The sequence below is a fragment of the Erinaceus europaeus genome, chromosome 7 (genome assembly GCF_950295315.1).
Source record: "Erinaceus europaeus chromosome 7, mEriEur2.1, whole genome shotgun sequence".
Lineage (NCBI taxonomy): Eukaryota > Metazoa > Chordata > Mammalia > Eulipotyphla > Erinaceidae > Erinaceus > Erinaceus europaeus.
The window spans coordinates 27,881,910-27,907,827 of NC_080168.1; the positions used below are offsets into that span (position 1 = coordinate 27,881,910).

Consider the following 25,918-nt stretch of genomic DNA (forward strand, 5'->3'; position numbering starts at 1 on the left):
AGCCAGAGCTGAGCAGTGCTCTGGTGTGTCTCCATATGTGTGTGTCTCTCTCTGCATCACTCTCAAAAATAAAATAAATAAATTATATTTTAAAAGAAAGGAAAGAAGGAAGGAAGGAAGGAAGGAAGGAAGGAAGGAAGGAAGGAAGGATGGATGGATCTCAGGCCAAGGAAGTCACTCAGCTGTGCTATTGCGCATGCAAGTTGTCATGAATACATTCTGCTATACTGGATTAAAACAAACAAGCAACAACAGAACAAAAAAATGCTCAGAGAAAAATTCGGTAAATATTAATCAGGACTAAAATTTCTAACAAATTATTAGATCTAGTAACTTCCCAAAACAAGCATTTACAAATATTACCTTCCTCATTCTTTATCTAGAATCCATGTGAACTATACAATGGCAGGTAAAAATGGAAGACATTTCTAGTCTGAAGTCTGTATTGCTGTTAATAATTTATCATGTCTCTTATATGCAGTAATGCTTGATGACATCTAACATTAACTAACAAGTATTACTTCAATGCTTATTCCATTTAAAATCCTAATATATAAGTATTATAGTTGAGATATAAGTCGACTTAAAAGTTAACTGTCTTTCAAGAAAAGAAAAGGGAATTAATTACACAACCTTTTACGACATATTATCAGCTAGAAAATGCCAGTTGCTTTGATAATGAACATTATTTTGACTAAACTAACACCACAGAAGATTTACTTTTTGACAGTGTGCGATCGATCAGATACTTACTTGTTCAGTGTGAGGTCAAGAATAAATTTGGAGCCGAAGGCTTCAATCTGGAAGCTTGCCTGAGCCAGGTGGACAGCCTATGGATTAAGACAGAAAGGACCTTAGCTTACTCTCCTGTCTTCAGTGCTGATTATATTAATAATAAAAATGATATTTAATAAGAATTTTATGGATTGGTTCATTTCTTGATAGGTCAGTCAATTCATTAATTTTTAAAAAGAAACTAGGTGCACTGTCATGACTTTAAAGTCCTAAATATTCCTGTAGCAAAGAATAAAAGGCAAACTCACAAAACAGAGACCTCAAACCTTTATCTGCAATATTCTAGCCTTTAGGTTCATAATTAGTCAACAATTTGTTTGGCTTTATATGTCAACTCTCTTTATATGTCAACTTTCTTTATATGTCAACTCTCAGCCACCAGGTTTCAGATGCTACCATGATGCCAACCTGACTTCCCTAGGCAGACAACGCCACCAGTGTGTCCTGGGTCCCTGCTTCCCCAGAGCCCTGCCCCACTAGGGAAAGAGGTTGGGAGTACGAATCGACCTGCCAATGCTCATGTTCAGCAGAGAAGCAATTACAGAAGCCAGACCTTCCACCTTCTGCACCCCATAATGACCCTGGGTTCATACTCCCAGAAGGATAAACAATAGGAAAGCTATCAGGGGAGGGGATGGGATACAGAGTTCTGGTGGGGGGAAGTGTGTGGAGTTGTACCCCTCTTATCCTATTTTTTTGTCAGTGTTTCCTTTTTAAAAATAATTTTTTTAAAAAAAAAGGCAAACTCACAAAATAATAATAATAAAAAGACAAATCCAGACCTTTAAAATGAACCCAATGTGATACAAATCAAGAGCATATTCAGCTGGACTTTCAAAGTGATCATGATGAATTATGCAAAAGTCTGGCTAATTAAGCTTGATCTCAGCCTATTTTGCACATAAAGCTATACAATTCTTTCTGCACACCTAAGTGAAAAATCTTGTCAGTGTTCTGCTCCTCATTGGGAATTAGAACTTTCTCTACATGATGCATAAGCAGAATGTGACAGCAAAATAGGATAAAATAAGTTTTAGCTCAGAATCCAGCCTTTCATGAATACTGAGAAGTTATGCCATGCACCCCCCCCCACTTAAAAAGCACAGATTCTCAAGTCCTGTCCTTATTGTGCCTTAACTCAATGTACAAAGATACTCTCATCTAGACAAGAAATGCATTTCCCGAGCGTTAAAGATTAGTAGAGCTCACAGAAGAGACTTGTGAATTATGCAAATGAACAAATCAATGACATTTTGTCAAAGTATTATCCAAGATGAAGCCCTCCTATTGTTACCCTATAGGGAAAAAAGTGCCAAGGATAAATGCAACACCCACACCCCCACCTCCTTCCATGACTCACAAATATCCTTCCTCCAGACTTCAAGAGACAGCTGGTGTCACAAATCATCTGGGGGGTGCTGCCTGCACTGCCACCATTTTCTTCCCCCACCTTCCTCCCAAGACTACTCCATGCACTTCTTTGTCCTCCCCCATTTCTGATTACCAAAACCTTGCCCATCCTTCAAGGGCTGCCCAACTGGAAGCTCTCCTGTGCCTGCATTCTGGGAGCACTTCCTCTATAGGGTTCAAGGACCTCCTTCCATGATGGCACAGGCTCACTTCCCATCCCACCCTGCAGAGATGCACAACTCTTGTGCTGTCACCAAGAGCTTGCAGATAGTTTAGACTCAAGGCCCTCCCCTCAAACACATGAACCTGCAACTGGTTAACCAAACAGTTATTGTCACGGTTACTATGTCAGCCAAACATCTAATCAATCATCACTTCTACTTCTCATCAAGCTCAACATCTGAATAGTCACCCTAAAAGATTAATAAATAAAAGGAAATTGACTAAAATTTGCTAGTACATATAGTATTAGCACACATATTAATACCTAGAAAATAAAAAAATTTAAATTGTCTTTCTCCCTATCTCGCCCATCCATCTCAGTCTATACAAATAAATGAATAATAAAATAAAATAAAATAACAGGGAACTGGGTTGTGGTGCACCTATTAACATGTACAAAGACCCAGATTCAACTCCCTGATGCCCACCTGCAGGGAGGAAGCTTCAAGAGAGGTAAAGTAGTGCTGTAGGTATCTGTCTTTCTCTATCCCTCTCTGTCTTCCCCCTTCCATTTCAATTTTCTGTGTCTCTAACAAAACATTAAGTAAATAAGAAACAAATAATATACAGAGCATGAGAGAGCGGTTGCCTATATCCCTGATACCATAAGATGCCATATTGACCGAACTCCAAACTATTATGCAGAAAAGGGTCATCACACTTGATCTGAGCTTTCTCATCAGACAACTGCCTAAAAGAAAAGGAGCCAAATGTGGTTCCACCATCTGTACAGAAAGACTTTCATTGAGCACAAATAGCATATAGTCTTTAAACTCATTCTGAGTTTTGAAAAATTAGATCTTCACATGAAGATTTTCATATTGATGAATAAAGTATATTAAAAAATGGTTTTCAGTTCAGGATCTCAAAGGATTTTTTTAAAAGTCTAGCTTTTAAAAATGAAAACTAAAGATCTTAGGACATTATTTTTCCTTCCCCGTTTATCTTTTTATCTTTTCCTTTTTTTATGAGTCATTTAATATTGATTTACAAGATTATACAATAAAAGGGGTATGATTCCTTTCCCACCACCAGAGTTCTGTGTCCCTAATCCCTTCATTCGAAACCGTAGGAGTTCTCCCAAGATGGCAGATAAGAGTTCACTATTATTTCCCCTCTCTCTCCCCCTCTCCCTCTCTATCTCCCTCTCCCTCTCTCTCTCTTTCTGTGTGTTCATATGCCTTCCACCACCACCCCCATGGTCCTGCCTTCTCTTCCTTTCTAAGTTACACCTACTACTTCTGAGTGTCTTTTTTTTTTTTTCCTTTTTTCTCCGCCTCCCCCTCCACAGACTTGATGGAATTGGAGTTCCGAGTTCAGAGCGCTCTGGTCATCTCTCCCTAACATTTATCTCCCTCTGAAAACATGGACCATGGACCCAGGATCACTATGGGGCTCAGAAGGTGGAAGGTCTGGCTTCTGTAATTGCTTCTCCACTGGACATGGGCATTAGCAGGTCAATCTATACCTCCAGCCTGCCTCTATCTCTCTGTAGTGGGATAGGGCTCTGGAGATGTGAGGTTCCAGGACACACTGGTGAAGCCATAATGGCACAGACTTAAAAGAGCTAATAAATGTAACTCCTTGAGTATTTTTTAAATAATAAGAGCTAGACAATGACTGTGGTAAAGATTCGTTGTATAGCAAATCAATAATAAGACAAACACCAACCTAAAAAAAACCCTGTTATAAAATAAGGTTCCTTGCTAGTAACTACTTAGCACATATTACAAAACTGCTGGGAGTTTTGTTTTTTTAAAAAAAAATTTTTTTTAAAAAGAAGAAGAAAAAAAACACATACTGAGCCAATGTAACAAGCTACAGTTGCACTGAATTGAATGAAAGAGCTAGCCAGTAATGTTAATAATAGGATTTTTCTCTCTGTTTTTATCAATCACTAGTAAATAATGTTAATAATAGGATTTTTCTCTGTCTTTATCATTCACTCAATACACACACAAACACACATGTTATGTTCTACTCTGTGTATAAAGAAATTGGGACATAGTCCAGCCATCAAAGAGGCAGCAGTCTCCAAGGAAACAACTTTAGCTTCAACCTCTCTGTGTCTGAGTGGCCAAGGCTTCACTGACAAGCTGCAATCTGAACAAAATTTCTAGCAAGGAATGCAAGTTCCCCTGCCAGGGGAAGAAAAGAGTTTCAGGAACAATAAGAGAAAACATTTATAAAAATGAATATAAAAATACTTTTACTCCATGATCCAGCAACTCCTCTTGGGGTTTTACCCAAAGAACACAAAAACACGTAATCAAAGAGATCTATGCTAAGGAAAGATGGATACAATATTTTCAAGACTGTGGGAGAACTATCAAGGATATCTATGGGAATGGAGATGAGGTCACAAACCTTCGGTGATAGGAGTGGTAAAAAAATTTAAATAGGGAGCCAGGCAGTGGTGCAGCAGGTTAAGTGCACATGGCACAGAGCACACCGACCAGCAACAGGATCCCGGTTCAAGCCCCCAGCTCCCCACCTGCAGGGGGGTTTGCTTCATAGGCGGTGAAGCAGGTCTGCAGGTGTCTATCTTTCTCTCCCCCCTCTGTCTTCCCCTCCTCTCTTGATTTCTCTCTGTCCTATCCAACAACGACAGCAATAACAACAATAATAACAATGATGATGACAATAAATAGCAAGGGCAGCAAAAGGGAAGAAAATTTTTTAAAAATTTAAATAATAATAATTTTTTAATTTAAAAAAAAGGGAAAGACAGAAACAAGCTGGTGATATGGATCAACCTGCCAACCCACATGCCCAGTAGAAAAGCAAGTACAGAAGCCAGAACTCTCATCTTCTGCAACCAAAAAAGAATTGTGGTCCATAGTCCCAGAGAGATAAACAATAGAGAGGTTTCCAGTGGAGGGGACGGGACACAGAATACTGGTGGAGGGAACTGTATGGAATACACTAATTACAGAGAGAGATCTATCTATATTTATGTTCATGGCAGTACCATTTGTAATAGGACAAACTTGGAAACAACCCAAGTACCCAATGATGACGAGTGTCAAGAAAGTTGTGCTATGTAGACACAACGGACTCAACCGTAAGGAATAATGGGGTCATTCCTTTGTCTCATCGTGGATGGAACTTGAAGGAATTGTGTTAAGTGAGATAAGCCAGAAATAGAAGGATAATTACCAGCTGATCTTGCTTACAGGTAGAACTTAAGACACAAAGAAATAAGGGAGGGGGAATGAAATAAAGGAAAAACATAGAGTGGATTGGGCTGAGTGTGGTGTAGGTTAGCCAGGACTTTGGAGAAGAAGGAGATGGAAGAGACAGAAGAGCATTAGGGATCCAGTGATGGAGAGGAATTTAAGTTGGTGGTGAGAGTGGTATACAGACACCATTGTCGGGAGTTAAGAAATTGCACCTATGGGAGTCGAGCGGTAGCGCAGCGGGTTAAGCGCATGTGGTGCCAAGCACGAGGACCGGCGTAAGGATCCTGGTTCAAGCCCCCAGTTCCCCACCTGCAGGGGGGGTCACTTCACAGGTGGTAAAGCAGGTCTGCAGGTGTCTATTTCTCTCCCCCCTCTGTCTTCCCTTCCTCTCTCCATTTCTCTCTGTCCTATCCAACAACAACAACAATAAGAACTACAACAATAAAACAACAAGGGCAACAAAAAAGGGAATAAGTAAATATTTAAAAAGAAACATAAAAAAATTGCACCTATGTACCGATTACTATCTTGTAAACTATCATTTGCCCAATAAAATGATGTACAAAGAAAAGGTAGGAGCAGGCAGTGGTGTACCTGTTTAAGCACACATTTTACCAAATGCAAGGACCTGAATTCAAGCCCCCAGTCCCTACCTGTAGGGGGTATGCTTCAGGAACAGTGAAGCAGGTCTGCAGGTGTCTTTCTCTCCCTATCACCCCCTACCCTCTCACTTTCTCTCTGTCCTGTCAAATCAAAAGAGAAAGGGAAACAAAAAAAGGTGAAAATGGCCACTGGGAGCAGTGGATTTGGAGTGCCAGTGTTGAGCCCCAGCAATAACCTTGGTGGCAAAAAAAAAAAATTATAAAGAGAAAAGAAAAACCCTGGTACATGATAGGAAAGAAAAGAAGAGAAGAGGAAAGGGAAGGGAAGGGAAGGGAAGGGAAGGGAAGGGAAGGGAAGGGAAGGGAAGGGAAAGGCTAGCTTGTCCCCTACTTCTCAGCAAAATGCCTGGCATAGGTCATTACCAGTCATGATATGTGATTCAAATATACATACGGGTTACTCTGCAGAACTACTGAAATGACAATGTCACCAACATTACTTTTTTACACAGTGAAAAACTCTGACTTTATAAGTTGTATCAGTAAGAATGCTTTAAAATTTTGTTAAGTGGCAGCACTTTCTCCTGTAAAATTATGTCAGGTTGCTCATTTGACACACACCTAACAGAATCAGTCTGTTCATCTCATATCTGTATCCACTTTCAAGCAACTTCAGTAGTTATCTATGTCATTTCCCTTCACTTTGTATTGGTGTATAGTCTTCAATTACACAAAATATAGACTCTTCTCTATACAAAAATAAATACCTGCCAAGCATATTTTTCCTTATCAGTCTGTTATGTATGTTCTCTCAAATACCATTAAAACAGCTTCCCACTTCTCAAATTTCTTCTTCTGCTTCAAAATACACTTTTGGCAGAGATCTATTTTATTTTATTTTATTTTATTTTATTTTATTTTATTTTACCAGATCATTACTCAGCTCTGGCTTCGGTACGTATGGGAGACTGAACCTGGGACTTTGGAACCTCAGGCTTGAGAGTCTCTTTGCATAACCATTATGTTATTGGGGCTCGGTGGTGGCGCACCTGGTTGAGTGCACACGTTACCATTATGCTATCTACCCCCCTTTTTAAAAATTTTATTCAAAGGTCAATCTTAATCATATTTTCAAATCAGGTGAAATGAAATCTTCATTATCAGTTTTACCAATGACATTTTTAGATGTTAATTGTTTTTACTTAATAATACCCTACTTTTTTCAAGTGTTAAAAAAAAATTGAGGTGACTAGAAAGTTTCCCAAGACAATACTATATCTCCTCTGTACAGCTGATTAAATATTGAATTACTGACGAACTCACTTGCATCCCTAAAGCCCAGTGAAAACACAAAGACCACCTAGAACATTGCCTGTCTTTCTCACCAAGAAGGAACTATCCAGTGAGGCTTAGAAGGGGGCTCCACAGGAATCGGGCAGTAGCGCAGCAAGCTAAGGGCACATGGCACAAAGTGCCAGGACCGGCGTAAGAATCCCAGTTCGAGCCCCCGGCTCCCCACCTACAGGGGAGTCACCTCACAAGCAGTAAAGCAGGTCTGCAGGTATTTCTCTCCTCCACCCCCATCTTCCCCTCCTCTCTCCATTTCTCTCTGTCCCATCCAACAATGATGACATCAATAACAACAACAATAGTAACTACAATAATAAAACAACAAGGGCAACAAAAGGGAATAAATAAATATTTTTAAGAAGAAGAAGAAGACACCTGTTCTGCAATGCACAATCAGATCACAGGAACACTTGAGAAATGAGTTCATGCGCTGCATATAGGCCATGTGGATTATATTCTAGCTGGAGCTATGTGCTGAATGACTTACTAATCAATACATGTCTTTCTAAGGACAGTCATTGTAACAGCACAGTGGAGTGTTGTTAAAATTTCCGGGAACTGGGGAACTCAGGAACTCTCGGACTCCGGAACCCTCTCCCAGGGTCCCTTGGGGCGGGGCCAAGCAGGCCCGCGAAATTAACAGGACTCATCCAATTCTCTTGGAGGGGGAGGGCTAGAACAAGCCAATGTAAAGCATACGACAGTGGAGGATGGTGTCTTACAGTCAAAAAGCACATTCTACAAGAAGGAGCACAGCCCTGTGCTGGAATTACCACCCTGAAGGCCTAGAACAGCTGCTGGCTGAGCATTTCAGTATTTTCCTTTTGACTCACAAGTTGGCACAGGGAAATTACAGTTCTAACTATAAACAAAAACAACTAGACTCAATTATATACACAAACCTCCTTCACTAGAAAGCAAATGGCATCTCCTAACAATGTGCTTCTGGATTTTGAAGTTTTGGGGTTTTTTTGTTTGGTTGGTTAGTTGGTTTCTTTTGTTTGCTTGTTTTTGTTTTTGTTTTTTAGTGGACAGCACCTAAGGGAATCATACTAAGTAGTGTGTTCTTTCATTTTTTTAATATTTATTTATTGGCTAGAGACAGACAAAAATCAAGAGGAAAGGGGAGGATAGAGAGGGAGAGAGACAAAAAGACACCTGTAGCCCTGTTTCATCACTCACAAAGCTTTCCCCCTGCAGGTGGGGACCAGGGGCTTGAACCTGGGTCATGGAGCATTGTTAACATGTGTGATCAACCAGGTACACCATTACTCAGCCCCTAAACAGTGTTTTTTCTTTTTCTTTTTTTTTTTCTTTCTTTATTTTTGAGAGAGCTTCAGACACAGAGAGAAACACCAGAGCAGTGCTCAGCTCTGGCTTATGGTGGTGCAGGGTATTAAACCTGGGACTTAGGAGCCTCAGGCATGAAAACCTGTTTGCATAACCATTATGCTATCTCCCCCGCCCTCCTAAATAGTGTTTTCTAAAGTTAAGTTCCTCAGCTATGACTTGCCTTGTATCTTACCATGCTTAAATAGTCATATTTATTTAGCCTAGCATAAGGTACATAATACAAGTTGACAAGAAACTGTTGCTTTCTTGTGATTTATGGTCAAGAACAGTTAACATTAATGAGGTATAAAAACAAAAGAAAAAACTAATTAAGGAAGTAAAAAGTAGATATTTCTAGAATGTATATGTTTTCATGCAAAAACACATACAGTGGGTATTCAAACAATATTTTTAGTACTCTGCTAGAATCTGTAAGGTGTGTGTACATAATTGGAACTAGTACAGGAAATAGAAAGTTTACAATTTTTTTTCAGAATTTAGGAAACAATATGAGGCTGAATTTAAAATCGTAAAAAGAGAGCAACTTGAAGAATTCGAGTACATGTACACTGTCCTCTGAGCACTAACTTTACATGATCGGGGATACAAGGGGAGATTTAGAAATTTCCCTTTTCTTAAGGCTTACTTTTTTGAGTATTAAAATAACAAAGAAAGCCTATCCAAAGAAGCATACGAATATGACAAGAAAATGCTTTGCAAATGGAGTGCAGAATCCTGAAGGGAACCACACAGCCTCAGCAAACACCAAGGAGATGATTCAAGCCCTGTTTCCTCAAAGGATGGGGTTCAGGAATGAGGCTCTCAAGAGAGAAAAATTAAAATCAAGGTAGGAAGAAGATTACTAAGGCTGTCTTCTCTACTGGGAGAAATGTAAAGAATAAAAGGTTTTTTAAAAAAAATAATAATAAGACTAAAGAGTCGAGTACTAGTGCAACTGCACGCAATTATTTACTTAATTTATTTCTTTCATTGGTAGGACTTATAGCTAAAGGGCACATTTCACAACAAGAATGAGCACAGCCCTGGGCTCAAATTTACCACCATTAAAGAATGGCAACAGCTGTTGTCTAAGTATTTTATCATTTTCTTTTGACACAGAACCTGACACACAGCAAAAACTAATATTGCCTGTTCTATATCCATTAAAATGTGCTTCACATGTGCAGATATATAAAATGTGCACATTTATATTTATAATACATTTATAATACACTGGTCATAATCTTTTCAGGGCATAATTTCTTCCCTTTTGTTCTCTGACTTAATTGTTTCACCTTACGCTTGATTTCTCAGTATACTCTTCAAGAATTTCAACTCCTTCATCTTCAAATCTAGTGGAAAGAGCTGAGCGATAATTCACTAGGTGAATTACCAATACCTGCAGCCCAGATTTGAATCCCAGTACCACACATAGGAGAGTCCTGGCACCAAGGTGAGCTTCAGTAACCATGACATCTCTTCCTCTGTCTCTCGTGTTATCTAAAAGAAAAGTTGACCTGGAAGCAGTGAAATCAACCATGCCTGAGGTCCCAGCTGTGATGGTGATGATTGTGATGATGGTGATGATGGCGATGAAAGGAGGAGGAAGAGGAAGAGCAGCAACTGAAGGAGAAGAATATATTTATAAAGGGGGGAGTCACAGAATTTCTAACATCATCTTCTTTTTAGATTCAAGGCATTGTACAGTATTTCAGAGAAGACAGATTTGGATTCCAGAGAAAAAAGAAAAAGGAGGAAGGAGAATCAACTAATCAGAACGCATTAGAAAACTACTGCCCTGTTAAATGATTGGTATTATTGAACAAAGAAAGCTTCACAGGGGGCCCAGTGGTGGTGCACCCAGGAAAACATCCTAAGCAGTCCTGTAGGTTTCTCTCTCTCTGCCTCCCTCCTCTGCCGTGTGTGTGTGTGTGTGTGTGTGTGTGTGTGTGTGTCCATCCATCTATCCGCCCATCCGTCCCTCTTTAGATCTATCTCTTACCCTCTGTCAAAGAAAAAGAATAAAAATGGCCTCTAGGGATGGTGACAGTTATAGTGAAGACACCAAGTCCCAGAAAGTCCCAGGTCAACTGATTGTACATAATGTTATTTTTTATTATCTTTATTTATTTTTTGGATGGAGAGAGCTAGAAATCGAGAGGGAAGGGAAGACAGAGAGGGAGAGAGAAAGAGAGGCACCTGCAGCCCTGCTTCACCACTTGCAAAGCTTTCCCCCTGCAGGTGGAAACCAGGGGCTTGAACCTGGGTCCTTGTACACTAACGTGCACTCAACAAGGTGCGCCACCACCTAGTCCCTGATTATACATGTTTTTCTCTTCATATACAAACAAAAGGTACAGATACCCAAAATAATTAAATTCAAAGTAAAAACTATCAAATTTAATGAATTATATTTGAGAAAAATACAGTTATTTGTCTTAGATCACACAGACTATTCTGCAGATAACAGATCTGGGACTATTCCACAGTTTAGAAAGCTATAAAGATTCAATTTGTATAACTTTATTTATACAATACAAAAATTCAAATATATGAACATAACTTAGCAATTTTAAAATCCAAAACCATTACTGATGACAATTAAACTATTTTTAATTACAATCTGGTTCTAATCCCTCATTCTAATTTTGCACATTGGTGATCAAGACCAATATGTAAAAAATATAATAATTTCCTATCTTGTGTTTCAGTTATATCAAAGTATGGTCACATCTATCTGGAATAATACAGCACCCCATTAAGTAAAGTGTCATTACCCTTTGGTAAAAGAAAAATATTTATAAAAGGCAAGAAAAAAAAAGTTCAAAAGGCTAAATAATGTTTTTGTACAAGGTCATAGATCAGAGGAAGAAAGATAAAGTATTTGCTTCAAACCAGTGAGAAAAAGTGCCACCAAATTATGCCAAAACTTCTTAAAGCTCCAAACTTCAATATTTCTTTATCATTAAAGTATAAAAATGGCTTGTAATAGGGTTCAAAAAATGATTAAGTAACATAACAGAAAATTCTTAGAAAAGGTTGTTCACATAGAAAGTACGCAATAGTTTAAAAAATTCTTTAAAAAAAACTTTTTTATTATCTTTACGTATTTATTTATTGGGTATAAACAGCCAGAAATTGACAGCAAGGGGAGAGAGAGAAAGAGAGAGACAGAGAGACACCTGCAGCATTACTTCACCGCTTGTGAAGCTTTCCCCCTGCAGGTGGGGACCAGGGCTTGAATCCGGTTCCCTGTGCATTGTAACAGTTGTCCTCAACCACGTGTGCCACCACCCCACCCCAAGAATAAATTAGGAGGAGGGAGAAGGGAAAAAAAAGACCCTTCTGTTAGCAAACAAAAATGTTGTCAGTCAATTACACCTCAAAATTCTCAATCTAGCTAGTCATCTTCTATAGAGTCCAAATGTGCACTTATACCTCGGAAAACCTATAGAGTTTACATTTTTATTGCTAACTACCAGTAGATACTATGCTTCGACCTTTTTCAAGTTGGCATATCTTTAAAAGAAAATGAATTATTTTCTTCCTGAGATGTGAAACAGCTGCAAATGTTGCATGAAGGTAATTTGGCAAATTAAGATAATTTGCTGAACCTTCTAGCAAAGATGCATTTAAACTGATAGCTCGTGAGAAAGGATATCATCTTGCTTTTTTCTAGCATGTTCCAATTCACAGGATTATTGGTTAATCCATTAACAAATTTGCAGTAAACAACCTGTATGAGCTAATGTGGCTGTCCTAACGATATAGAAGAAACAGTACATATATCAAAAAGCTTAAATTTTAGTTAAAGAAATGAGATGAGAAACTACAAGAGTCAGAATGCAATACTTTTTTTCAAGCCTGAGGCTCCCAGGTAAATCCCATATCCAGTCCCCAGCACCACCATGAAGGAGAGTTTCATAGTGTCTGATTAAAATGAAGGAGGAGAAGGAGGAAGAGGAGGAGAATGGGAAATACAATGCCTCAACTAAATAAAAAGAATGCATATCACTTTTTCTATATTTATTTATTTATTGCCTCCAGGGTTATCACTGGGACTCAATGCCTGCACTAAAAATCCAATGCTCCTGGCGGCCATTTTCCACCCATTTTTGTTACCCTTGTTGCCCTTGTTGTTGTTATTATTATTGTGGTGGTTCTGATTGTTATTGTAATTGCTGTCATTGTTGTTGGATAGGACAGAGAGAAATCGAGAGAAGAGGGGAAGACAGACAAGGGGAGAGAAAGACAGACACCTGCAGACCTGCTTCACCACCTGTGAAGCGACTCCCATGCAGGTGGGCAGCTAGGGGCTCAAACTGGGATCCCTACGTTGGTCCTTGCGCTTCGAGCCATGTGTGCTTACCCCACTGCATACTGCCTGCCCCACATATCACTTTGAATGATGTTACATACTTCTGAAACATAATGAATTACTAACTTTCAAATCTGAGTAACAAGTGTATTTGAATTTGAGAAGCAAGAATGCTGAGGACTGATCTGTGTATACCTATGTTCATAGCAGCACAATCTATAATAGCCAAAACCCGGAAGCAATCCAGGTGTCCAACAATAGATGAGTGGCTGAGTAAGTTGTGGTCTATATACACAATAGAATACTACTCAGATATTTAAAATGGTAAATTTACCTTTTTCACCCCATCTTGGATAGAGCTTGAAGGAATCATGTTAAGTGAGCTAAGTCAGAAAGAGAAGGATGAATATGGGATGTTCTCATTCATAGACAGAAGTTGAAAAACAAGATCAGAAGAGAAAACACTAAGCAGAACTTGGACTGGAGTTGGTGTATTGCACCAAAGTAAAAGACTCTGGGGTGGGGGGAGGGTTCAGGTCCTGGGACATGATAGCAGAGGAGGACCTAATGGGGGTTGAATTGTTATGTGGAAAACTGGGAAATGCTATGCAAATCTCCCAATAAAGAAATTAAAAATAAATAAATAAATAAATAAAATAATATAAATTTTTTAAAAAGAGAATACTGGGGGCTAAAAGAGCTAAGAAAGATTTATGGGGAAATCTTCCTCAGCATCTAAAGGCATACTTCAGATAACTCTAATATTGACTCAACAGAATGCAATTTCAGAGCAGTTCCAAATGATCACTAATAAACAGAAACTTAAGCATGCTGTCAAAGAAAAAAGAATATTACCTTCTACTGTGGAACATTAAACTACAGTTTGTATTATGGTGAGAATGAAAATATGACAGCTTATTATAAAACAAAGCATTTCATGAAATCAGTAAGTTGTAGAATCATCTACACATCAAAAAATGCTAATGTATTTTGTTAATCTATTTTGTCATCTTAAACTAGGAAGCTGAAGTCCTAGTCTTTGAAGCATATTGCAAAAACAAGACTAAACTATCAAGAAAGCACACTCTGCTGTAAAGTCACAGACAGATCAGCATCTCTCCAAGAAAGGAAGACCTTGTCTGACCGTCTTTGTGTCAACTTGGTTAAGGAAGCTATAACTTCTACCATGAAGGAAATCTAGTCAACACTCACTTATCCACTCATACAGGAATTAAAAAAAAAAAAAAAGGAAGATAATGTGTTGATTTTTAACTTTTGACCAAATATTTTATAGAAGTTCTTTTGCAAATAAACCAAATACAAAATAAATCTAAAAAGAATCTAGTTTCATCATTCTCCTTTGTATTATCTACCATCATTATCTACCATCAGTTTAAGATGCTTTTTTTCTTTCTTTTTTTTGAGCAGGAACCCAAATCTTTACTCACACCTACACCACAGAGTTGGGTGTGGGCACAGCTGGTTTAGGCCACGTGGAGCTAGCAAAATGGCCGCCTCCCGCTATGCCCACTAGCCCTTCTCCAGGTCAGGATGCAGAAGAGAAAGAGCACTTTTTTTATTTCTATATTTTCTTTTAGTTTATTTATAAAAATAGAAACACTGGCAAGACCATAGGATAAGAGGGGCACAACTTCCACCATCAGAGCTCCGTAGCCCATCCCCTCCCCTGATAGCTTTCCTATTCTTTACCCCCGTAGGAGTATGGACCCAGAGTCATTATGGGGTGCAGAAGGTGGAAGGCCTGGCTTCTGTAATTGCTTCCCCACTGAATGTGGGCGTTGGTCAATCCATACACCTAGCCTGTCTCTCTTTGTACTTTTAAAGCTTGATAAAGACAAAAGAACACGGAAGACAGACTGACAATTCTGGTTGATAAAGTACAGCTAATTAGCACTGAGTTCGATGCAATAAAAAAAAATTTTTTTTCTAATTCTTTAATGCTAGTCAGTGAAGAAAAGTTACATATAATACTGCAGAGGATGGATGATCTTTTCAGTCTTACAGGGCCACACTGAGATTTTCCTTAGGGGGGCTGGTCACTGGCACACCTGGTCAAGTGCACCTAGTACAAGCCCAATGCAAGGACCCGCGCAAGAATCTGGGTTGGAGCCCCCAGATCCTCACCTGCAGGGGGTACACTTCACAAGCACTGAAGCGGATCTGCAGGTGTCTATCTCTCTCTATCTCCCCCTCCTCTCTCAATTTCTCATTTGTCCTCTTGAATAAAATGGGGAAAATGGCCGCCAGAAGCAGTGAATTCGTAGTGCTTGCACCAAGCCCCAGTGATAAACCCTGGAGGCAAAAAAAAAAAAAAAAATTGTCCTTAGTGATCATTAAGCAACCCAGGATTACACTGTAATAACAGAGTTTGTCTGACAACACGTGTTTGGATAGGTACATAAAATCCTTCTCTATAGCTACCTTTAGGGATTAGTGTTTACTGGATATTAAACCCAGGAGAGGTGAAACCATAAGCACTGAAAGTTCTGGCTGTCTGAAAATGGGTAAAGTATTACAAGTGTCAGTACAGTTATATCATTTAGCTTTCATATACTTTCCAAAAGAACAGTAAAATACAACTATGACAACAGTTACCATGGAAGCACTTTCTCTCTGCTGCCTTTCTGAATAGTAACATTTAATTTGATGCATTAATCTGCTAGCTGAGGTGATTCACCTTGTGCTTTTTTCTCTCCCAATCCCTACATTACCAGACTGCACAATTCAAAAGAAAGCTTCTCTCTCTCTATGAATACTTTTGTCACAGAGAACATATTTTGTCTTTCTAGACAAAATTATTGAACACCCACTAAATAATTTAAATGAAAGAATAAAAAAATATTTTGGAAAGCAGAAACACTAAGCTCTGTGCTTAATGTCTGTGACATATTACACAACTTTTTTTTCTTTAATTTGCTTATATAAGGTTAATACTATCATCAAAGGGGGAAAAAAAAGTCTCCAAACTCTACGAAGTTTTTTCTCTTTTCCTGATTTTTCCACTCTGATCTTTAGGATACTGAAACCAAAGTAATCTCCATTTTTATCTAGAAAAAAAATAAAGGTACTGTAACATAAGTCCTTATGATGAATACATAAGGATTAGCTAAGAACTGAGTCGGAAATACATAATGAGAATTATGACATAGTAATCTCATAGTTCACTGAGCACTGCTGTATCCAACAAACCATACATGATGTAAAGCAAATTCAAATATTAATTCCCAGATCTCCCTCATTAAGAAACCATCAAAGACATCCAACCAAGGGATCCTTCTCAGCCACTCATCTGTTGTTGGGCACCTGGGTTGCTTCCAGGTTTTAGCTATTATTAATTGTGCTGCTATGAACATAGGTGTACACATATCTTTTTGATTGGATGTTATGGAGTCCAACTATATCCCCAAGAGAGGAATTACTGGGTCATATGGAAGATCCATGTCTAGCCTTGTGAGAGTTCTCTGGACTGCTTGCCACAGAGGCTGGACCAGTTTACATCCCCACCAGCAGTGCAGAAAGGTTTTTCTGTCCCCACAGCCTCTCCAGCATTTGTTGCTGCTGTCCTTTTTGATGAATGCCATTCTCACAGGGGTGAGGTGGTATCTCAGTGTTGTCTTTATTTGCATTTCTGACAATCAGCGACCTGGAGCAATTTTTCATGTGTTTGTTAGCCATTTGGATCTCTTGTGTAGTGAATGTTCTGTTCATATCCTCTGCCCATTTTTGGATAGGGTCATTTGCTTTTTTGTTGCTAAATTTGCTGAGCTCTTTATATATTTTGGTGATTAGCCTCTTGTCTGATATATGGCATGTGAAGATCTCCCATTCTGTGAGGGGTCTCCTGTTTGTGTGACAGTTTCTTTGGCTGTGCAGAAGCTTTTCAATTTGATGTAGTCCCATTGATTTTTTTCTGCTTTAGTCTTCCTTGCAACTGGGTTTGTATCATCAAAGATGTCCTTGATCTTGCAATTGGATTTAGGTGGGAAAATGTTCCACCAATGTTTTCCTCTAAGTATTTGATAGTTTCTGGTCTAACATCAAGGTCCTTGATCCATTTGGAGTTGATTTTTGTTTCCAGTGAGATAAGGTGGTTCAGTTTCATTCTTCTTCATGTTTCAACCCAGTTTTCCCAGCACTATTTATTGAAGAGAGCCTCCTTCCTCCATTTAATACTTTGGGCCCCCTTATCAAAGATGCCCATAGGTGTGGGCCAACCAAGGGATCCTAAGCTGACGTATTTAGTCAGATCTCTTTTCAAGTGAAATGCTTTGATTCCGTTGGTCCTCTTTCGTACATCTCAGGCTGTTCTTGCCTAGATCTGATTTTTGTTAGGTTCTCTAAATCAAGGCTGTTACTTCTGCTTGAAGGAAATTTTCATGTCCTTTATAACCTGATCATAAAAACACAGATATCTGACAATGATATTTCTCAGAGGTCACTGCTATCTCTGACTCCCCTTTCCAAGGTAAGTGTTACAAAGCTGTGTGTTTTGGGGTTGGAGGGTTTGTTTGATTTGGTTTGGTTTGTTTTGTTTTAATACTTTACTTGTTTACTGGGTAGAGACAGAAATCTAGAAGAGAAGGATATAAAGATGGAGAGAAAAAGAGAGACATCTGCACCATGGTTTCACTTTCCATGAAACTTCCCACCTGTTAAGTGGGGACTTGAAACTGGGTACTTATGTACTTTAACATATATGCTCGACCAAGTGCACTGCTGCCTGGCTCCAGGATGGATTCTCTTGTCTACAAAGACCCAGCTCTGTTGATAGTAATGGGTTAGTGCTGGGCTAGCGTGGGGGTGCCTCTTCCCGGGTGCATACTCTCTGGGTTGGAGAGAACATGACCAGAGCCAGCCTGGGCTGCTACTCACTCAGCAACATGACAGAGATGACTCATGAAGCAAGTTCAAGGCAACGAGCCAATGCAATTCTTTATTGATCAGAGATCCAAGGCTTTTAAAAGCGCAGACCCAGAAGTGGCAAGTCGGAAATGGAAATGGCTAGGAAAGGGGCAGAGAAAGGCAAAAGGGGCTGGAAAGGTAGGAACTTCCTTAGCAACTATTGCAAGGGTTTTAAGTGGTAGCACTAATACTATCCTGCAGGCAGGGAGGGTCTTGAGGGTAGAAAGAAGATAGATCAAAGGAATGGAAGGGATGGGGATCTTTCAGGCAAAACAATGATTATGTAGATAGGCCATAGCATCAGGAATGCAGGGTGGAGCAGGGAGAGCTGGCTTAATGTTTTAAGGAATGCCAGGCTCCTGGAGGCAGAAAAATGCAGGGTGCTTTGTGAGGCTCCTCACAATTTCCCGACAGGTTAGAGTTTTTTGCTTTCTAGTCCTCAACTGTGTCTGACCTTGACCTTTGCCCTGATCTCTAACTTCACTTACAACTATGGAACTCTGCCTTTGTGGTTGGAAAGAGTAGCATCAAACAAGGTGGTCAGGCCAAATATAGATAGTCCATTTGTGCAAATAGGCATGTGTCATCAGACTTCTTAACACTATCAAGGCCTGTTCTTGAAATAGAAGCTCACGACAGTACCATTGCATGACTTTGCTCAAAACATATATACGCACTCTGTACTCCTTACCCAAAGCTAGATGGCTGTGGAAAAGCTAAGAGTATGTAACATGACCTCTTTTTTTTTTCAACTTCCCTAGAGTTCTTTTTTTTTCTAATATATATATATTTTTTACTATATATGACAGAAAGACATTCAGAGGATGGGGAGGTAGACAGAGAGAAGCAGACCCCCTGCAGGTGGGAAGCAGTGGCCTCAAATCCAGGTCCTTGCACTTGGTAAGATGTGCACTTAACTGGTAAACCACCACCCAGCCCTCCCTAGAACTCTTCAAACTGCCAACTGCTCAACCTCTAGTCACACAGTTTTTATATTAACATTAAATAAATAATCTAGTGCAAATCAGATAACTACAAGTGCTATACACAAAAATAAACCAATGAGTAAAGCAGAAGTGAGGCAAAGAAGGTGAGAGAATGGCATAGTATGGAGAGGTAGCACTTAAATAGAGTGGACAAAGATCCTTTGCATAGGTGATATTTGAAAAAAAATAAGAATAGAGAGAGAAAAGAAAGAAAGGTAACTTAATGAATGAAAAACCATGTGGAAATCTGGGGAAAGAGAATTTCAAGTAGAGAGAGCAGGCAGTTGTAAAAAGCCTTAAAGCAGACACCTATTTGGTAGGTTAAAGAGTAGTTGTAAAACTAATCCAATCCAAGTTGAATGTGTCAAAGGAAGTGCCACAGAAAATAAACACAATGAAACAAAGGAAGATCAGCTGAAAAGATCATTTGGGGCCTTGTAAGAATCCTGCCTTCAGGGGAGCCCGGTGGTGGGGCAGGGGGTTAAGCACACATGGTGCAAAGCGCAAGGACCGGCTTAAGGATCCTGGTTCCAGCCCCCAGCTCCCCACCTGCAGTGGAGGGATCCTATCACAGGCAGTGAAGCAGGTCTTCCAGGTGTCTATCTTTCACTCCCCCTCTCTGTCTTCCCCTCCTCTCTCCATTTCTCTCTGTCCTATCCAACAATGACAACAACAACAATAATAACAACAACAACAACAATGGCGATTAAAAAAAAAGGGCAGCAGAAGGGGAAAAATTAAAAAGTTAAAAAAAAAAAAAAGAATTCTGTCTTCGGGGGCCAGGGGGTGGCACAGCCAGGAGAATATATTTGTTGCTGTATGTGAGGAGTTGTATTCATGCCCCAGGTTCCGGCTTACAGGGGTGAAGCTTTAGGAGCAGTGGAGTAGTACTGCAGGTATCTCTCTGTCTCTCTATCTCTCTCTGTCCTCGCCCTCTATCAAAGAAAAAGAGCAGTGGAGATACTATGTAGCCAAGGAAGACAGGAGGGGGTAGTGTTAAGGTGCTGGGTCACCACACTGATCTAGGCAGGAAGTGACGATGAGTGTACATAGGTCGTAACTGAGGAGTTGAGGAGAAACAGAAGGCAGTGAAAGCACAATGAATAAGAAGTTACTTCCACATCAGGTACCCGGGATGATTGAAATAAAGGAGATATGGAAAGCACTGGAACCTTTTTTGGCCTAAATAACCAGAAGGATGAAACAACATAGTAAGGTGGGGAACACTAGAGGAGGGAAAGGTGGTAGTGGAAATTTGGGACTTGTGTTTGGAAATTACTAAGTGTGATAAGCATATTATATATCCAAGTGGAGAGGCAGATTCAGCAGTTTGATTAAAACATATAGATAACACCTTTTAAGTAATGTTTACTGAGTGGCTAAGTCAATTAAGAAGTAATTAATGGTGTGGTCCAGGAGGTGGCACAGTAGATAAAACATTGGGCTCTCAAGCACGAGGTCCTGAGTTCAATCCCTGGCAACACATGTACCAGAGTGATATCTGGTTCTTTCTCTCTCCTCCTATATTTCTCATGAATAGATAAATAATTTTTTTAAAAAAGAAGTAATTAATCGCACATGGTGTGAAGCGCAAGGACTGGCATAAGGATCCCAGTTCAAGCCCCCAGCTCCCCACCTGCAGGGGGGGTCACTTCCCAAGTGAGGGGGGGTCACTTCACAAGCAATGAAGCAGGTCTGCAGGTGTGTGTGTCTTTCTCTCCTCCTCTGTCTTCCCCTCCTCTCTCCATTTCTCTCTGTCCTAACCAACAACAACATCAAGGGCAACAATGGCAATAACAACAACAAGGGCAACAAAATGGGGGGAAAATGGCCTCCAGAAGCATTGGATTTGTGGTGGAGGCACCGAGCCCCAGCGATAACCCTGAAGGCAAAAAAATAAAGTAATTAATGAGTAAGTGAATGCCTATGTATATGAATGAATGAATGAAGAATGAATGAATGAACGAATGAATGAACATGGGGTTACAGAAAATATTCCATCAATACACCTAGTGAGAACATAATTCAGCATATAATATACTACATGAAATACAACGGGTTTGAATGAGAAAGTTAAGACAACTGGGGGTAAGAATGAGGAGAAATTGTAGGCGTCAGTATAATACAACCCACTCGTTGAATTTTAAAACAACAAAAAATTGTCATTTTCCCATGTGTATGATCCAGGATTGAGCCTAGAACAGACCTCACTAGGGGAAATTTGGGAGCTGTGGTGTGAGTGCTATTCATTCCCTCTCTCTCTCTCTCTCTCTCTCTCTCTCTCTCTCATCATCTCATCTCTCAATATATCTAAGAAAAAAATTAGCATGGAACAGTGAAGCACCAGCAACAACTAACTAATTAATTGTCACTTTGGAATCTCAGAGCTATGTCATGCACTCTAAAAGTCCTTTTAAAATATTTGAGTTCCATGGGTCCAAGGAAATGGCTCAGCAGCAGAGCGCCTAACCTGCTTAACATGTGTGAAGCCCTGAGTTTGATTCCCCAGCTCCATGACAACAATAAAGCCAATGCAAGTAGAGCTTCATGGAATATGGAGATATGTGTATGTATACACAAGTCCAAGAGCATCTTTTCATGCCTTAGACCATGTATTAAACTTACAAAGAAGTATCAACAAATGAAATTGTTCTCAGAAAAACCACACAGCTTACATATAAGAACGTACTGGGACATTTCTAACAATGCAATGCTTATATTGGATTTCCTCAAAGTCCATTCAATATTCTTTTTTTTAATTTATTTATTTATAAAATGGAAACACTGACAAGACCATAGGATAAGAGGGGTACAGTTCCCACCACCAGAGTTCTGTATCCCACCACTCAATCTTCTACTCATGGCACTATTTACCTGCTTCTAGTATTTCAGAGCTGCCACTGTTTTATGTATACCATGCCATATACTTCACTGGAAGGATTTTTAAAGGTTTACAACTACTGATTTTAATCTATAAACCTCATCTCCCATCTTTGAGCCCTATCTTAAGTCACAGAAAACAAGATTTATTCCACATCCAACTAAATTTTTTAAACCATTTACTTATTTATTATTGGATAGACAGAGACAGAGAGGAATTGAGAGGGGAGTGGGGAGATAGAGAGGAAGAGAGATAGACAGACACCTGCAACCCTGCTTTACCACTTACGAAGCTTTCCCCCTGCAGGTGGAGACTAGGGGCTTGAACCTGGGTCCTTGCACGCTGTGGTGTGTGTGCTTAACCAGGTGCACCACTGCCTGGTCCCCCACATCCAACTAAATTACGTTGGCTTCTCAAAGTATCTTGCAATTTAATAATGAAAGTTTATATTGTGCAACCTAGAAATAAAAGACTCCAGAACACTGTATAAATGTCTTCATTCCTACATCTGTTCCTTGGGCTGAATCTTAAGCTAGAAAATGACAGGAAAGAGACTGTTTTCCCTTAATATTTTTAACCACAATATTTCTATTTTAACAGTGCCAAAGGATGAGAAAGAAAGAATTTTTCACAATTCTATTCTACTTCAGGTATAGTTATTTCAGGTGGCTTTTTAAACCTGAAACAGGAAAATAACTACCTCAGGGTAATGTTTAATTAATCATGACTACAGAAAGTGCAATGCTATTAATATTTGATAAATAGTCCAAAAGAAGGAACTACTTCTACAACAGAGCATCTTTCCAGAAATGGAAGACTGTAATAAATTTAATCTGGCCAAAAAAGAAGAGTCATTTAAACTAATACTTAAGCAAACTCTTTTCTTTCTGCCTTCCTTCCATTTCTGTTCATTCTAAGTGTGTTGCTTAGTATCGAATAGTGAATCAAGGTAGCAAAACATGGAGATTATTGCCTCAGAGTGCAAGATTCATGCAAAGACAACACCTGTGTTAAAGGAAAAGTTAATGATTCTCATCTTCTTTATTAATGTATTTATTTTATCATCAGAGAAGTTTCAACACTTCAGGCAGGCCCCGGGTTTGATCCCTGGTACCAGATAGGGGCATTGTGGATAGCACCAGAGGATTCCATGGAAGGTAGAGCAATGTTCCGCCATCATTTCACCTCCTCAGACATAGAATTGAAAAAATGGTCCGGAGAGGTAGCTCAGCACTGTTACACATGTGCAAGGTTTTGTATTCATTCCATAGCACTGTATTATTTTTTTAATTTAATTACCATATGATCTAACAATTCCATGTTTAGATATATGCAACAAGAACAAAAATTCAAACCAGACATACATGTACCCCTATGCTCACTATAGCATTATTTGCAATACCTACGATATAGAAACAATCTAGATGTCTATCAAGAGATGGATAAAGATGTGGCAAATACACATATGTATATACACTACATCTCTATAGTGCACATTTATGTACGCATGTGAATATACACATACATGCAATGGGGTACTCTTCAGTCATGAGAAAAGTCGCCTTTCCATTTCTGATAAGGAGTATTATGCAACCTTGTAACCTGGAAGTTACGTGAAATAAGTCAGCCAAGACAGATACAGGATGGTTTCAATGGAGACCCCTCCCCTCAACTCTTCATCTGCACTATTCCAGCCTTTAGGTTCATGATTAATCAACAATTTGTTTGGCTTTATATGTTAACTCTCTTTTCAGCTGCCAGGTTCCAGATGCTAACATGTTGCCAACTAGACTTTCCTAGACTGACAGCCCCACCAATATGTCCTGGAGCCCAGAACCCCACCCCACTAGGGAAAGAGAGAGACAGGCTGGGAGGATGGATCGACCTGTCAATGCCCATGTTCAGTGGGGAAGCAATTACAAAATCCAGACCTCCCATCTTCTGCACCCCATAATGACCCTGGGTCCATGCTCCCAGAGGGATAAAGAATAGGAAAGCTATCAGGGGAGGGGGATGGGATACGGGGTTCTGGTTGTGGTAATTGTGTGGAGTTGTACCTCTCTTATCCTATGGCTTTGTCAGTGTTTCCTTTTTATAAATAAAATTTTAAAAAATCAAAACAAAATAAACTAAAATCACAGAGCAGAAAATAAGCTAATGGTTACCAGAGGGCTGGCTACGAGGTTGCTGGGTAGGCAAAGTTAGTGTAGGAGATTAAGAAGTGCAGATTTCCAATTATAATAAATAGGTCACCATGATGTATTAGAAATCATCATCAATGCTAGGTATGGCATTGCAAAATTGAAAGCTGCAGGCCAGGTGGTGTCACACCTGGTTGAATGCACGTTACAATGTTCAAGGACCCAGGTTCGAGCCCCCAGTCCCCACCTGCAGGGGGAAAGCTTTGCAAGTGGTGACGTAGGGTGGCAGGTGTCTTTCTGTCTCTCTCCCTCTCTATCTTCCCTTTCTCTCTCAATTTCTGGCCATCTCTATCCAGTAAATAAATATAAAACCAAATTTGAAAACTGCTAAGAGAAGATGATAAACAGAATTATTTTCATAACTGTTTCACAGTATATACACATGCCAAATCACTGTGGTGTATGTATGACAATTATATTCGAATAAAAAATACTTAAGTGGGGGTCAGGTAGTGGCACACCTGGTTGAGCGAATGTGTTACAGTGCTCAAGGACACAGGTTCAAACCCCTGGTCCCCTCCTGCAGGGGGAAAGCTTTCCCAAGTGGTGAAGCAGTATTGCAGGTGTCTCTCTGTCTCTCTTCCTCTCTACCACCCCCTTCCTCTTGATTTCTGTCTCTATCCAATAAATAAATAAAGACAACAAAAAAAGTATTTATTTAACAAATATTTACCTGGAAAACAATTATACCCAGAGGAATCACACACCCCCACACCCATCCTCATTTAAACTACAAGTTTAAATCTGCTAATGAGCTCACATGTACATTAAAAAAAAAAAAAGTGAGGGGGCCCGGTGGTAATGCAGCAGGTTAAGCACACATGGCGCAAAATGCAAGGACTGGCTTAAGGATCCTGGTTTGAGCCCTGGCTCCCCACCTACAGGGGGGTCACCTCACAAGCGGTAAAGCAGGTCTACAGGTGTCTATCTTTCCCCCTCTTTGTCTTCCCCTACTCTCTCAATTCTCTCTGTCCTATCCAACAACAATGACAGCAATAGGATCAATAATAACAACAACAACAACAATGATAAACAACAAGGGCAACAACAAAGAGAAAACATAGTCTCCAGGAGCAGTAGATTCGTAGTGTAGGCACTGAGCCACAGTGATAACCCTACAGGCAAAAAAAAAAAAGTGACAGAAGAAATATTGCAGCAGTACAAATATTAATCTTTTAAAAAGGTGCTTAATGTTGCCTTTTTCCTCCTCCCAGAGTGGCAGCTTATTATCTTTTGAAATGTCATTTGGTGAGTCAAAAGAAAACAACTATAATTTAAGCAGCAACAAATGGAGAATACATCTGTATGCATTCTGTTTGGAACTCAGTAAACTATCCCTCCATGATTAATGTCAACTGCCTTCTCTAAATATCATTTCTATGCTGATGGCTCTCACATTTCCATGTCATCCCTACCTGCCCCTGAGACCAGAGACATTGGACTCACTGCAGATGACCAACAAGTCTGCCTGAAGGCAGTGGGTCCAGTTTTCTCTTAGCCCTCTTCTAAACTTCCCTCTCCAGTCCTTCCTCAGTTTGAAAAATAGTACTATTCACCAAGAAAGGGTCTTATAGTCATTTTTGCTTTCTGTTTTAGTTTCTTGTTGCCGTTATAATACATTTCCATACATTCTGTGATTTTTTTTTATTATATTTTAGGGTTTTTTTTTAAATTTTATTTTTTTATTTAAGAAAGGATTAATTAACAAAACCATAG

At 39.5% G+C, this 25,918-nt stretch overlaps 1 protein-coding gene across 4 annotated transcripts in view; it reads right to left on the reverse strand.

The window, feature by feature from the left end:
* ADAM23 (ADAM metallopeptidase domain 23) overlaps window positions 1-25,918 on the reverse strand; it is a 215,902-nt gene that overhangs the window by 159,813 nt on the left and 30,171 nt on the right. For all 4 annotated transcript variants that reach the window (XM_060194041.1, XM_007520191.3, XM_060194042.1 and 1 more), the window contains exon 3: window positions 754-830. In XM_060194041.1, the coding sequence (XP_060050024.1) occupies window positions 754-830 (77 nt within the window). The remainder of the gene's footprint in view (window positions 1-753; window positions 831-25,918) is intronic.